General features: G+C 45.7%; 1 protein-coding gene and 1 long non-coding RNA gene across 5 annotated transcripts in view; one reads left to right on the forward strand and one right to left on the reverse strand.

Annotated features, from left to right (window-relative positions):
• Positions 1–474: 474 nt before the first annotated feature.
• LOC309329007 lies at positions 475–7,131 on the forward strand. Its single transcript, XR_014151009.1, has 2 exons — positions 475–568; positions 6,895–7,131. It is a non-coding gene; the product is annotated as an uncharacterized lncRNA (long non-coding RNA).
• ARNT2 (aryl hydrocarbon receptor nuclear translocator 2) overlaps positions 5,682–12,144 on the reverse strand; it is a 155,010-nt gene continuing 148,547 nt past the window's right edge. For all 4 annotated transcript variants that reach the window (XM_081838933.1, XM_081838932.1, XM_081838934.1 and 1 more), the window contains exons 18-19: positions 6,950–7,086; positions 5,682–5,898 (exon numbers count right to left, since the gene is read on the reverse strand). In XM_081838933.1, coding sequence (XP_081695059.1) covers positions 5,800–5,898; positions 6,950–7,086 — 236 coding nt within the window. In that variant the 3' untranslated portion in view covers positions 5,682–5,799. The remainder of the gene's footprint in view (positions 5,899–6,949; positions 7,087–12,144) is intronic.

The raw sequence follows: 12,144 nt of genomic DNA on the forward strand, positions 1-12,144 counted from the left end.
ATGTAGAGGCAACATGATAGCTTGTAAAATTATGCAGGGGCGAGAAGAAGGTGGACAGAGGTTTCCCTCTCTTAACCCTTTAACTTGTGGACATGCAATGAAGCTGAATGCTGGAAGATTCAGGATAGATAAAAAGTGCAGTTATTTTTCGCTCCATAAGATGCACCTAGTTTTCAGAGGAGGAAAGGGGGAAAGCCCCTTTTGGGGGGGGATCAGCTTACAGTTGTGCGGCTTCTTTTGCAAAGGGGGAAAGCCCCACTTTTGAGGATCAGCTCACAGTTGTGCAGCTTCTTTTACAAAGGGGAAAAGCCTTGTTTTTGGGGGGTTCAACTCACAGTTCTGCAGCTTCTTTAGGAAAGGAGAGGGAGCCATTTCTATAGTTTCCAGACAGATAATCAGCCAGTCACATGTCGCTGGGGAAACAAACAGAACATTCAACAATGGAGGCCTGGGCAAGGGGCCGGAAAGGGAGCCAGTGATCGACCACACATTTGCTCCGAAAGACGCAAAGACATTTCCCCTTACTTTTTAGGAGGAAGAAAGTGCATCTTATAGAATGGAAAATACGGTACTTATTCATGCAGCACAAAGTTTAAGTATGGAACTCACTCCTGAGGAGGGAGTGATGGCCACATAGATGGTTTTCAAAGGTTAGAGAAACTAATGGAGGAAAAGGCTCTTGATGTCCACAATCTGCCTCCGTAGTTGGAGGCAGTAATGGTTCTGAAAACCAGTTGCTGGAGGCCACATACATGGAAAAGGCTCCTGTGTTCATGTCCTGCTTGCAGGGTTCTCCTAGGCACCTAGTTGACCACAGTGAGAGCAGAATGTTGGACTACGTGAAACATTGGCCTGATCCAGCAGGCTCTTATGATGTTCTCAGGTGTAGGAGAACATACAGTCTGAGGGACTTCACAGGGAGCCTTCTGGGAATCACATGACAGTGGTAGGTGGGCAAAAACGGGTGGATCAAAAGATGCGAGTCTTACCTTTGTACAGCTGGCTACATTCCAGCCATGTGAAAGTCAAAAATTCCTACACCACACCCACCTCTCTCTACAATCCATTCAGGCAAGCAAAGGGGCATCGTCACATTTCAAGGGCACTGTCCAGCCCCACAAAAGCACTCGAGGAGTGTAGGAAGCAAGGCTGTCAAGGAATGTGGCCTGGAGAAGAGACCTGTGGGCTGGCTTGATGGTTGTGTTTGGTTCTCAGGACGGAGGTTCTCCACCCCTGCGTTACACGACAGCAGCAGTTAACAACAGCTTGTGATGCTTTATTATTTTAATGAAAATTTAAAAGGCAGGTTATTAATTATACAGACACACAAAACTGGTTTTGCTATACAGAACACTTAGAAGTACAAAATACAGTTTTATCCACAACACAGTTCCACATTGACACCAAATGGCTCTAACAGATACGGATGCAAATGGTAGAAAAAGTCAATTAAAACACGCACACCCACCCACCATTGGCATATATTTTTATTTTTAAGGGGCAAAGGTATGGCACATAATCTGAAGCTCTGAACTGAGCACTTTCAGTTTTAAATGAAAGAGAGTTCCAAACGCCTGCTTACCTCTTCCCTACTGAGGTCAATGAGGTTGATCTTGCCATAGTTAAGAACATTGTTTTCAGTGGGAAAATAATGCTTGGTGTTCGAAAAACGTTTCCTCCTCACTCCCACCTAGAAAAGGGCCTGAGCTACAGTTGGATGAATCTGTCCATTTTGGTTTCACTCGGGTTCTCATTTTTCCTATCTCAAAATCAGCGCAGATTGAGTTTCAGTTTGAAAATTCTTTGTTTTAAAAAGTCCTTAGGAGAAACTTGCACCGAAATTGTGATGAAATTTCATAACATACACGTTTCTATACAATGTACACACTTTTATTTTTGCAAAGCAATTTTCTTTAATATAAGGAATTTAGAAGTAACTCTATTCTATGCCTACTTTACCCTGGTATATGCATTTCTGTACGCACTATTTGTTTGGGGAACTGCACCACAAAATTGGAGACGTGAATTTCAAAGGATGGCTGTGTTTTGTTTTGCGTATTTTCAGAAAGTGTGAATTAGCTATGCCCACCTTTAAATGTGAACTGTGTTGAATTCTGCCCGCCCCACAGGCAGAAATGAAGGATCAAGGGCTGAGCCATGGTAGAAACCAATGTCTCGGGATGAATGGGCAGACCAAGGGGTGGAGTCAAGAGAAGGATGAGGCAAGTCATGGAAGTCAGAGCCTGCAAGAATCTTGGGTTTGCTGGCTTGTCAGATCTCTGCGCTGGTCACATGACAGGATGTGATCAGACCAGCAAATACATTTAGTCAATATACTTAAGAGGGCACTTTCCCAATGTTCAAAGGAGTGTATGATGATAATAACAACAACAATTTAATGCATCAGCAGCAAATAATAATTACAGATGTAGTCCTCAACCAACCAAATCCCTGCCCAAACACAGCACATCATATTTAAAAGCATGCTGTCTGCAAGCCTTGAGGCCACTTTAGCAAAATGCCTCCTTTTCACTGTTGCAGTTTTAACTGCTTGTCATGTGGACAACTCAAGGAGGGCATGATCAGCTGACCGCAGCTGATACATGGGTTGGATATACTTAGATAGCCCTAATGGGATGTTCTAACTAAGTATTTGCTTGCCACTCTTTCCCATTAAATCAGTGGGGCTTTAGTGCTGGATTGGGTTCACTACAGTGGTACCTCGGGTTACATACGCTTCAGGTTACATACTCTTCAGGTTACAGACTCCACTAACCCAGAAATAGTACCTCGGGTTAAGAGCTTTGCTTCAGGATGAGAACAGAAATCGTGCTCCAGCAGTGCAGTGGCAGCGGCAGGAAGCCCCATTAGCTAAAGTGGTGCTTCAGGTTAAGAACAGTTTCAGGTTAAGAACGGACCTCCAGAACGAATTAAGTACATAATCAGAGGTACCACTGTAGTATGAAAAGTGCTTAACTTTGGCTGGATCATGCCAGGAGTTACTATAAGCAGAATGGCCTGTGTCCATGCAGTTGTTAATCCAGAAAAACAGGTTTGACAATTTAGCTCATCTTTTGCTCCCATATTTATAGCAAAACATTACCATTCTACCCTTTGCCTACCCATGTTTAGCAACACCTTCTGGCCCCTCCCCAGCCTACAGAGCTAAGGGCCAGCCTTGTTTCTTGATTTCTAAGTTGAACACAGCCACAAAAACAAACTCACCAACTCTCAAACACATCTGTCCATTGCCCATCTTGCGAGGCTACAAATTGGACAGTATGACATTGATAAGGCATTGATGGCTGCATGGCCGAGTAACTTTTGGAAGGGAGAGGAAAAACAAGGATACAGAGTTGTATTCTATGTAGCGCTATGCAAAATGTTCCACTAGCAGAAGGATTTCTTCTCGCACAATGGAATGTTCTCTCCTCCTGCTGGGCTCCCTAAATCTGTTCTGGGGTTTTCTCCAACCCTTCAGAGCAGATTTGGGGATGGCATGGGGGGATGAGAGGAGAAAAAAATCCCACCGCACTAGTGTTCATCCTTGAACTAGTGCAACTATTTAGTTGAATGCTGTCCAGTGTGTAAAAATGCACATTGTGTTAATAGGAGAAATCGAACATGGTGGTTAACTCTGCGCCAGAAATGAACTAGAAGCTTAAGTAACAGTAGACTTGTTAAGAGGTACCTGTAATTACATACTGTGCTTTAATGCAAAGAAAGGAAATCAAACCAAATATGGAAACAGATGGTTTAAATTATAGGTGGAACTACATGTTACACTCAAGATGAGACTTCTGTTGAAAACGGTACTGCTGCACCAGGCATATCAGGCTCATTTTGTAGAGTTGGATGAATCTGTCAATTTCTGGTTCTCCAAGTTTCTCTCTCCCCCCCCCCGCTCTTAAGTTCATTTCTCCAGCAATTTGCAATGGGGGGGGGGAGGGAATCCTCATTAAAATTTGTCAGCATTTTAGTGCTAATTTTTCCTAATATACACATTTCTATGTGCATTTTCAATCAATATACAAATTATTGCAATTTGCCTTTAAAAAACTGCACGCTTATGTGTCATTTTCACGAATGCATGCATTTTTATGCACACTTTCTTCCAATTTATGCATTTTGGTACACATTTTCTGTCTGGAGAAACTCCATTGCAAAATTCAGAGAAGTGTGAATGCCAAAGGATAGTTGTGTTTTGGCAGGCTTAATGGTACAGAAAGCATGAATTAGGTGGTTTCTCATTAAAATTCAAACAAAATGGCTAATCCCTTTATTGGAATGCTGCTACCTTTCTCTGCCCCAGCCAGCAGTGGCCAATGATGGGCAGGAAAGCATTCCACAATATGACCTCATGGCCATAGATAACTGATCCTACACATTACAGCTGAGCAGGGCTGGGGGTGAAAATTGATTCTAACAGTTGCAAGTGGGAGATCTGACCGCAGCTCCAAGCACAGAGTTAACATGTCTTTCCACCTTCCATTTGATAAGCATTTTGAACTAGCCTCTTCCACAGAAGCACCACCACCACCATTTTGTTAGCTAAAGATGGCTAGGAAGCAAGTTAGGCTCCACATTAGAACCTGCCCCTTTCCAGAAACCAATGGCCCAACACAGCTGTTGACTCCAGCTATTGCTGCAACGTTGCTTGCCAATTTCTTGCTGAGCTTAAAAAGCAACAACAACCCACATGTTTTGTTTGTTTTCTAAACCACTTTCAAGCAGTATTATGATCACAACCCAGCTGTAGGGTGCAAAGGAACACTGCACAGAAATGTTATCATAATGGTTTGGCTGAGTGTTACCAGCAGATGAAACCGTAGATTGCCAAAGCCACATTAATTTATATAGCCGATGGAGTGGTGTGCAGAGCCCCAATGGGCATATAGGGATTTCAAAACGAAATACATGTGCAACCTGTCCCCTTAAGCTTGGACTGTAAGACCTCCAAATATATTGCTACCCTCTTCAGGTACATTTGTCCCTTCTCACAGACTTCCCTTGTATATGGTAAAATAACAAATCCAAAACTCAAGATCCAGTTTGTACAACACCAGATATACAGATAGTACTAAAATGTACATACATTCAAGCCTAGCTGTGTTAAAATGAGATAGGAAAGGCGCTGGAATCTCCTGCCAGAAAGGACTAGGTTATAGTTACACAACCTTACATTCAAATTGGCCTAAAATGACCATAAAAAGGATCAAAATGGCTTCAATCTCTGTTGTCATGGGGTGAGGGGACCATTTGCACAACCATGTACAGACACTCTCAGCTGTTCTGCTACCTTTCCAAGAACCACCAGAATGGAGCTCTCTGACCCCCCGTGGTCTATGAGTCACAGCTAGGGAGTCTCACAACTAGAAGTCTTATCTTCAAGTAGCCAGCAGAGGACTGGAGTGTTTATTTCATTATCTGTTCACACAAGCAGCTTTCTCTAAGGAGGGAAGTTAGAAATGGTTCACATTCAAATATTAAGAGCCGAGAGAAAGTTAAAAATCAAAGCGCCTCCCTGCTCGTCCCCACCACCCGCCCCACCCAAGCTCAAAACCCTACCACAAATGGGAATGAAATACAAAATGAATCCTTGTGGCGAATGCCAACCAGGTGGCGTTAGGTTATTTCATTAGAACTTGCATGGTCAACACTTGGAAGGAGCGCAAGTGTTTCTTGTTTTATAGCTTCTATGATAATGTTAACACAGGGAAAGCAGATCTCATACTACCCTGGTATGCTGATTTCCTTTCCCAGAATGTCCTTTGCAGAGGTTATCTGGCTAGGTAAAATTTACTCAGAAAATGGAGGAAACATTCCCAAATCAGCAAAATCTTCAATGTTGTAATTGCCGGTCCCTTGGGTTGGATCTCCTGGAATAGGCAGCATATCCTGGATGATAAAATAAAATGAAAGAGAAAGGTGATTTTCCTTGTACAGTGGTACCTTGGGTTACAGACGCTTCAGGTTACAGACGCCACTAACGCAAAAATAGTACCTCGGGTTAAGAACTTTGCTTCAGGATGAGAACAGAAATTGCATGGTGGCAGCGGGAGGCCCCATTAGCTAAAGTGGTACTTCAGGTTAAGAACAGTTTCAGGTTAAGAACGGACCTCCAAAACGAATTAAGTTCTTAACCCGAGGTACCACTGTATCCTTATCTAGGGCAAAGCCCCTTTAGCATCTCCCCCTTTGTCACTTAACTGCACCGCAGGCTTCCTCAACCTCGTCCCCCCAGATGTTTTTGGCCTACAACTCCCATGATCCCTAGCTAGCAGGACCAGTGGTCAGGGATGATGGGAATTGTAGCCTCAAAACATCAGGAGGGCCGAGGTTGAGGAAGCCTGCTGTACAGCAACTAACGGCAAAAGCAGCAAGGAACAGTCAGCTCGCAATTTAGGGAAAGAAGTGCCCTGTACAAAATCTCAGGACTGGTGTAGCGCATTGCCAGCCCAGCCAGGTAAGCCCACCAGGGCCCACACCTGCGTAGGGCCACTTAAACCTGGAGCTGGCACCAAACTTCAGTTTTTGTAGCTCCACATACAGCATCCTGCTACCATCTAGCTTGGATGTGACCAGATGACCGACCATTTCTTTCCATAAGGAATAAACCAGGGGCAGGCAACCTAAGGCCCGGGGGCCGGATGTGGCCCAATCGCCTTCTAAATCCAGCCTGCCAACAGTCCAGGAATCATGAGTAGAATGCTTCCTTTTGTTTAAAATGCATCTCTGGGTTATTTGTGGGGCATAAGAATTTGTTCATTTCCCCCCAAAAATATTGTCTGCCCCCCCCATGGTCTGAGGGGTGGTGGACCAGCCCATGGCTGAAAAAGGTTGCTGACCCCTGGATAAAAGGATATTTGTTGACAGTTTGCTGCCTTTTAACAGGACCCAAAAGGTCACCTGCAAGAGACCATGCTGAATCACGGGTCCAGGGACTCACCTGGAACACTTCTGTCTGGCTGGTTTGCTGGTGAGGATGCTGCTCACTGTTTTGCTGGTTGTGATGTTGGCTTTGCCACTGGGACCACACCTCCGAAGGCCTCCCTTGGAACTGTCCGCTGCTTTGGCTGCTTTCAGCTGGAAAATAAAAAAAAGTTACAAGAGTGGGTTTTAAAAAATGTACTTCTTTTCTTTTCTTTTTTGACTAAACAAATAATAATAATAATAATAGTAATAGTAATAATAATAATAATAATAATAATACCGTATTTTACACCCTATAGGACACACTTTCCCCCCTCCAAAAATGAAGGGGAAATGTGTGTGTGTCCTATGGGGCGAATGCAGGCTTTCACTGAAGCATGGAGAGTGAGAGGGGTCGGTGCGCACCGACCCCTCTCGCTCTCCAGGCTTCAGGAGAGCCCCACCGACAGCCCCACAAGCTCGGGGGACAGTGGGGAGGCGGACGTGGTCTCCCGACGTGGTTTGGAGGCTTGCGGCATGCTTCCCCCTCCCCCAGCCCCGCAAGCTCCCAGAGCAGGCTTCGCGCAGCTCTCCGCAAGCTGTGGGAGCCCGGGCTTCCCCCGCCCCAGCCCCACATCTGGGGGGGGGGGGAATAATTTTTTTCCCTTTATTCCCCCCTCCCCCAAATCTAGGTGCGTCCTATGGGCCGGTGCATCCTATAGGGCGAAAAATACGGTAATAATAATGTAGAAACGCAGCCCATCTGGCCGGGTTTCCCCAGCCCCTCTGGGCAGCTCACAACAGAATATTAAAAACACGATAAAACACCAAGCATTAAAAACTTCCCTAAACAGGGCTGCCTTCAGATGTCTTCTAACGTCAGATAGTTGTTTATTTCCTTGACATCTGATGGGAGGGCGTTCCACAGGGCGGGCGCCACCACTAAGAGGGCCCTCTACCTGGTTCCCTATAACCTCACTTATCACAGAAAGGGAACTGCCAGAAGGCCCTCGGAGCTGGATCTCAGTGTCTGAGCAGAACGATGGGAGTGGAGACGCTCCTTCAGGTATACTGGGCCGAGGCTGTTTAGGGTTTTAAAGGTCAGTGCTTTGAATTGCGCTCAGAAATGTACTGGGAGCCAGTGTAGGTCTTTCAGGACGGGTGTTATATTCATTCCTGCCTACCTTAGGTCTAGTCCTCTATGCCTGAGGTTTGAACAGTGTTCCTTCATGCATTTAGGATTAACTTCTCCTTTATAACGTTACACGCACACTCACATGCATTGCCTGTCAAGGGCTAAAGGAGAGGCTCTGTTCTCGTTCTGCCCCCATCGGCACTATGCATTTAAAGCACTATGATACTGCGTTAAACAGCCACGGCTTCATCCAAAGAATCCTGGGAACTGTAGCTTGTAAAGGGTGCTGAGAATTGTTAGGATATCCCTATTCCCCTCACCCCCGGGACGCGGATGGCGCTGTGGGTAAAACCTCAGTGCCTAAGACTTGCCGATCGTCAGGTCGGCGGTTCGAATTCCCGCGGCGGGGTGCGCTCCCGTTGCTCGGTCCCAGCGCCTGCCAACCTAGCAGTTCGAAAGCACCCCCGGGTGCAAGTAGATAAATAGGGACCGCTTACTAGCGAGAAGGTAAACGGTGTTTCCGTGTGCTGCGCTGGCTCGCCAGATGCAGCTTGTCACGCTGGCCACGTGACCCGGAAGTGTCTGCGGACAGCGCTGGCCCCCGGCCTCTTAAGTGAGATGGGCGCACAACCCTAGAGTCGGACACGACTGGCCCGTACGGGCAGGGGTACCTTTACCTTTACCTTTTATTCCCCTCACAGAGCTACAATTCCCAAAGTTCACTGGGACGAGGAACTGACTGTTAAAACCACTCTAGGAATTGTAGCTCTGTGAGAAGAGTATAGGTGTCTCCAGACATCTTTCAGCAGCCTTTATAAACTACACTTCCTAGGATTTGCCGTAACTGTTTAAATTGGTATGATACTGCTTTAAATGTATAGTGCGGATGTGGCATCTGTCCAGACGGAAACTGAAAAAGACAGGGCCTTTCCTGTGGTGGCTCCCCAGCCCTAGAACCCCCTTCCAAAAGAGGTGTACCAAAGCCCCACACTGCAATCATTTAAGCAGAGATGTGAAACCAGATTTTAAAAAAGTAAGTTATGTAGGCATTACAGATTGTTAGGAGCTTTGCTCTGTATTACTGTATCAACCAATGAGATGGGTTCTAAAGTATGCTTAAAGTCTGTATTTCACTGGTTTCTGCTGGTTAAATTTGAAAGCTGCCTTAAGCATCTTGATAAAGTAGGAAGGATATGCTATGTATATATAGTGGTACCTCAGGTTAAGAACTTAATTTGTTCTGGAGGTCCGTTCTTAACCTGAAACTGTTCTTAACCTGAAGCACCACTTAGCAGCTAATGGGGCCTCCTGCTGCTGCCACGCGATTTCTGTTCTCATCCTGAAGCAAAGTTCTTAACCTGAAGCACTATTTCTGGGTTAGAGGAGTCTGTAACCTGAAGCGTCTGTAACCCGAGGTACCACTGTAAAAAGTTACAACAATTACATAAACATATAAATAATATTCATCACCTAATCCCACTAGTCTGAAATCAAGGAATGGGTCAAATGCGTAACTTTATCTATTTTTTTTTAAAAAAAAGCCAAATGCCATAGCGAAAAACTGGTTCCATATCTGCACTTTTGTGCAAGAGTTAAAATTACTCCTTTTTCTTAATCATAATAGTAATGCCCTGAATAAACAGAGGACAGGCAGAACAGCTGCATCTGGAATCCCAGCAGTTGTGCGTGGGGAGGGCAGGACTTTAGGGCAGAAGTCAAGGGCCTCACTTAATGGAATGAACAGGAAGCCCCTCCCCACAATGCAGGTGGGCTGACTTGACACATTTTAAAATGTGAAGTAATCATATGCATTATCTTCTGAAGAGCACCCCCCGGCAAGACCATTAGGTACAGTCTAAAATGACCTAGCTTAGAGTGCTGTGGAATCCCATGGAGAATGCAATTTGCCTGCCTAATGTCAAAACCTTGCATAACCTACCCCTACCATTTGCACTGGTTAAATCAATCTCATCTGGCCCAACCTGACCCCATCCCTGGACAGAACAGCCACTTTGAAGGAGAACATCCTCCACAGATTCTGGAAGGTGCAGAGACTCAGACTTTGGTGAATCTCCTGTAAAAGGGGAGAGAATTTCAAAGCTGAGAGGCACCCAATGAGAAAGTCCCTCTGTGTCCCTTGAGCTCATGGATGGTAAGTTAAAGAGAGTATTATAGTCATCTGTTATGTAAAAGGACCCAATTCATAATACAGTGGTACCTCGGGTTACAGATGCTTCAGGTTACAGACTCCGCTAACCCAGAAATAGTACCTCAGGTTAAGAACTTTGCTTCAGGATGAGAACAGAAATCGTGTTGCGGCAGCAGCAGGCCCCATTAGCTAAAGTGGTACCTCAGGTTAAGAACAGTTTCAGGTTAAGAACGGACCTCCGCAACTAATTAAGTTGTTAACCTGAGGTACCACTGTAACGGAATTAGGAAACTTGAATGAAGTCTGGTAAGGTCAAAGCAAAAGACCCTTCCTCAATGGGAATATTTTGGTCGAGTTTTGAGCTTCTCTGAGTGTGACTTAAAAAAACAAAACAGTAATAATAACCCCCATGCTTATGGGAGGCTTTGGTATCTAAGTGATCTCTCTTCACCTTTTGTTCCTGGCACTCGCCTTCAAACCGCAGAAATTGATTCATAGCCTGTCCTGAATTATCTGCTACAAACTCCGGGCTTGAGATATGCTCTTCAGTTTGCTGACGCGAGAAAATATAAATTCAAGCTCTCCCCACTCAACACAACAGCATTTTCTCCAAGTGCAAACAAACTAAACAAAAAAAAGACTGCCAGGTTTCAGGGCTCAAGGTGGATGGACTTTGTGATGACCAAAGAGCGCCATATATCTCCTATAGACTGGGGTAGTCAGCATCTCTCACTTGTATATGTTGTCGCACCACAATGCTCATCATCCCTTTGATCTGCTGGCTGGGACTGATGGGAGCTGGGATGCAGCAACATATGGAGGGCACCATGTTGGCTGCTGCCCCTGCTTTAGACAACTGCCTCTATACACACACACACACACACAGAGAGAGAGAGAGAGAGAAGAAGAATGGATTTGACTATCATCTTTTAGGCTTGCAGATGTACAGTCGTGTCTCCTACTCATTTCTCTGCATTTATATCCCACCTTTCTTCCAAGGAGCTCAAGGCAATATATATGGTTCTCCCCCTTCTCATTTTATCCTCACAACAACCCCATGAGGTAGGTTAGGCTGGGAGAGAATGCCTGGGTGCAGATCACCCAGTAAGAGCTTCACGGCTGAGTGCTGGACCTGAACCCTGGTCCTTCAGCAATTATTCCTTCACTGTGAGAAGTGAGGTTACAGGGAACCAGGCCTTCTCGGTAGTGGCGCCCGCCCTATAGAACGTCCTCCCATCAGATGTCAAGGAAATAAACAACTACAGCGGACGCTCAGGTTGCGAAAGTGATCCGTGGAGGAGGCGTGTTTGCAACCCACAGCACCACATCTGCGCACGTGCGAGTTGCGATTCGGCGCTTCTGTACATAGCGCGATTTAGCGCTTCTGCGCATGCACAACCACCGAAACCCGGAAGTAACCCGTTCCGGTACTTCTGGGTTTTGGCGCTTCCAAAACCCCCAAAAATGCAACCTTTAGTGTCTGTAGCCCGAGGTATCACTATCTTACTTTTAGAAGACATCTGAAGGCAGTCCCGTGTAGGGAAATTTTTAATGTTTGATGTTTTCTTGTGTTTTTAATATTCTGTTGGGAGCCAGCTAGAGTGGCTGGGGAAACCCAGCCAGATGGGTGGGGTCAGTGGCGTAGCGTGGGTTGTCAGCACCCGGGGCAAGGCAAGTAATTTGCGCCCCCTAACCCGTGGATTTGCGCCCCCTAACCCTATCCCTAACCCTAACCCCCAGATGTTGCGCCCGGTGCGGCCGGCCCCCCCTGCACCCCCCACGCTACGCCACTGGGTGGGGTATCAATAATAAATTATTATTATTATTATTATTATTATTATTAACCAAGCTGCTTTCTGGTTGTGCACCCTGGCTCACCAGTTTAGTCGAGCAAGCTACATGCCCACACCATACATATAAAGCACATGACCTTCCCCCAAAGAATTCT

Source organism: Podarcis erhardii, assembly GCF_964252035.2.
Source record: "Podarcis erhardii genome assembly, chromosome: 14".
NCBI classification, from domain to species: domain Eukaryota; kingdom Metazoa; phylum Chordata; class Lepidosauria; order Squamata; family Lacertidae; genus Podarcis; species Podarcis erhardii.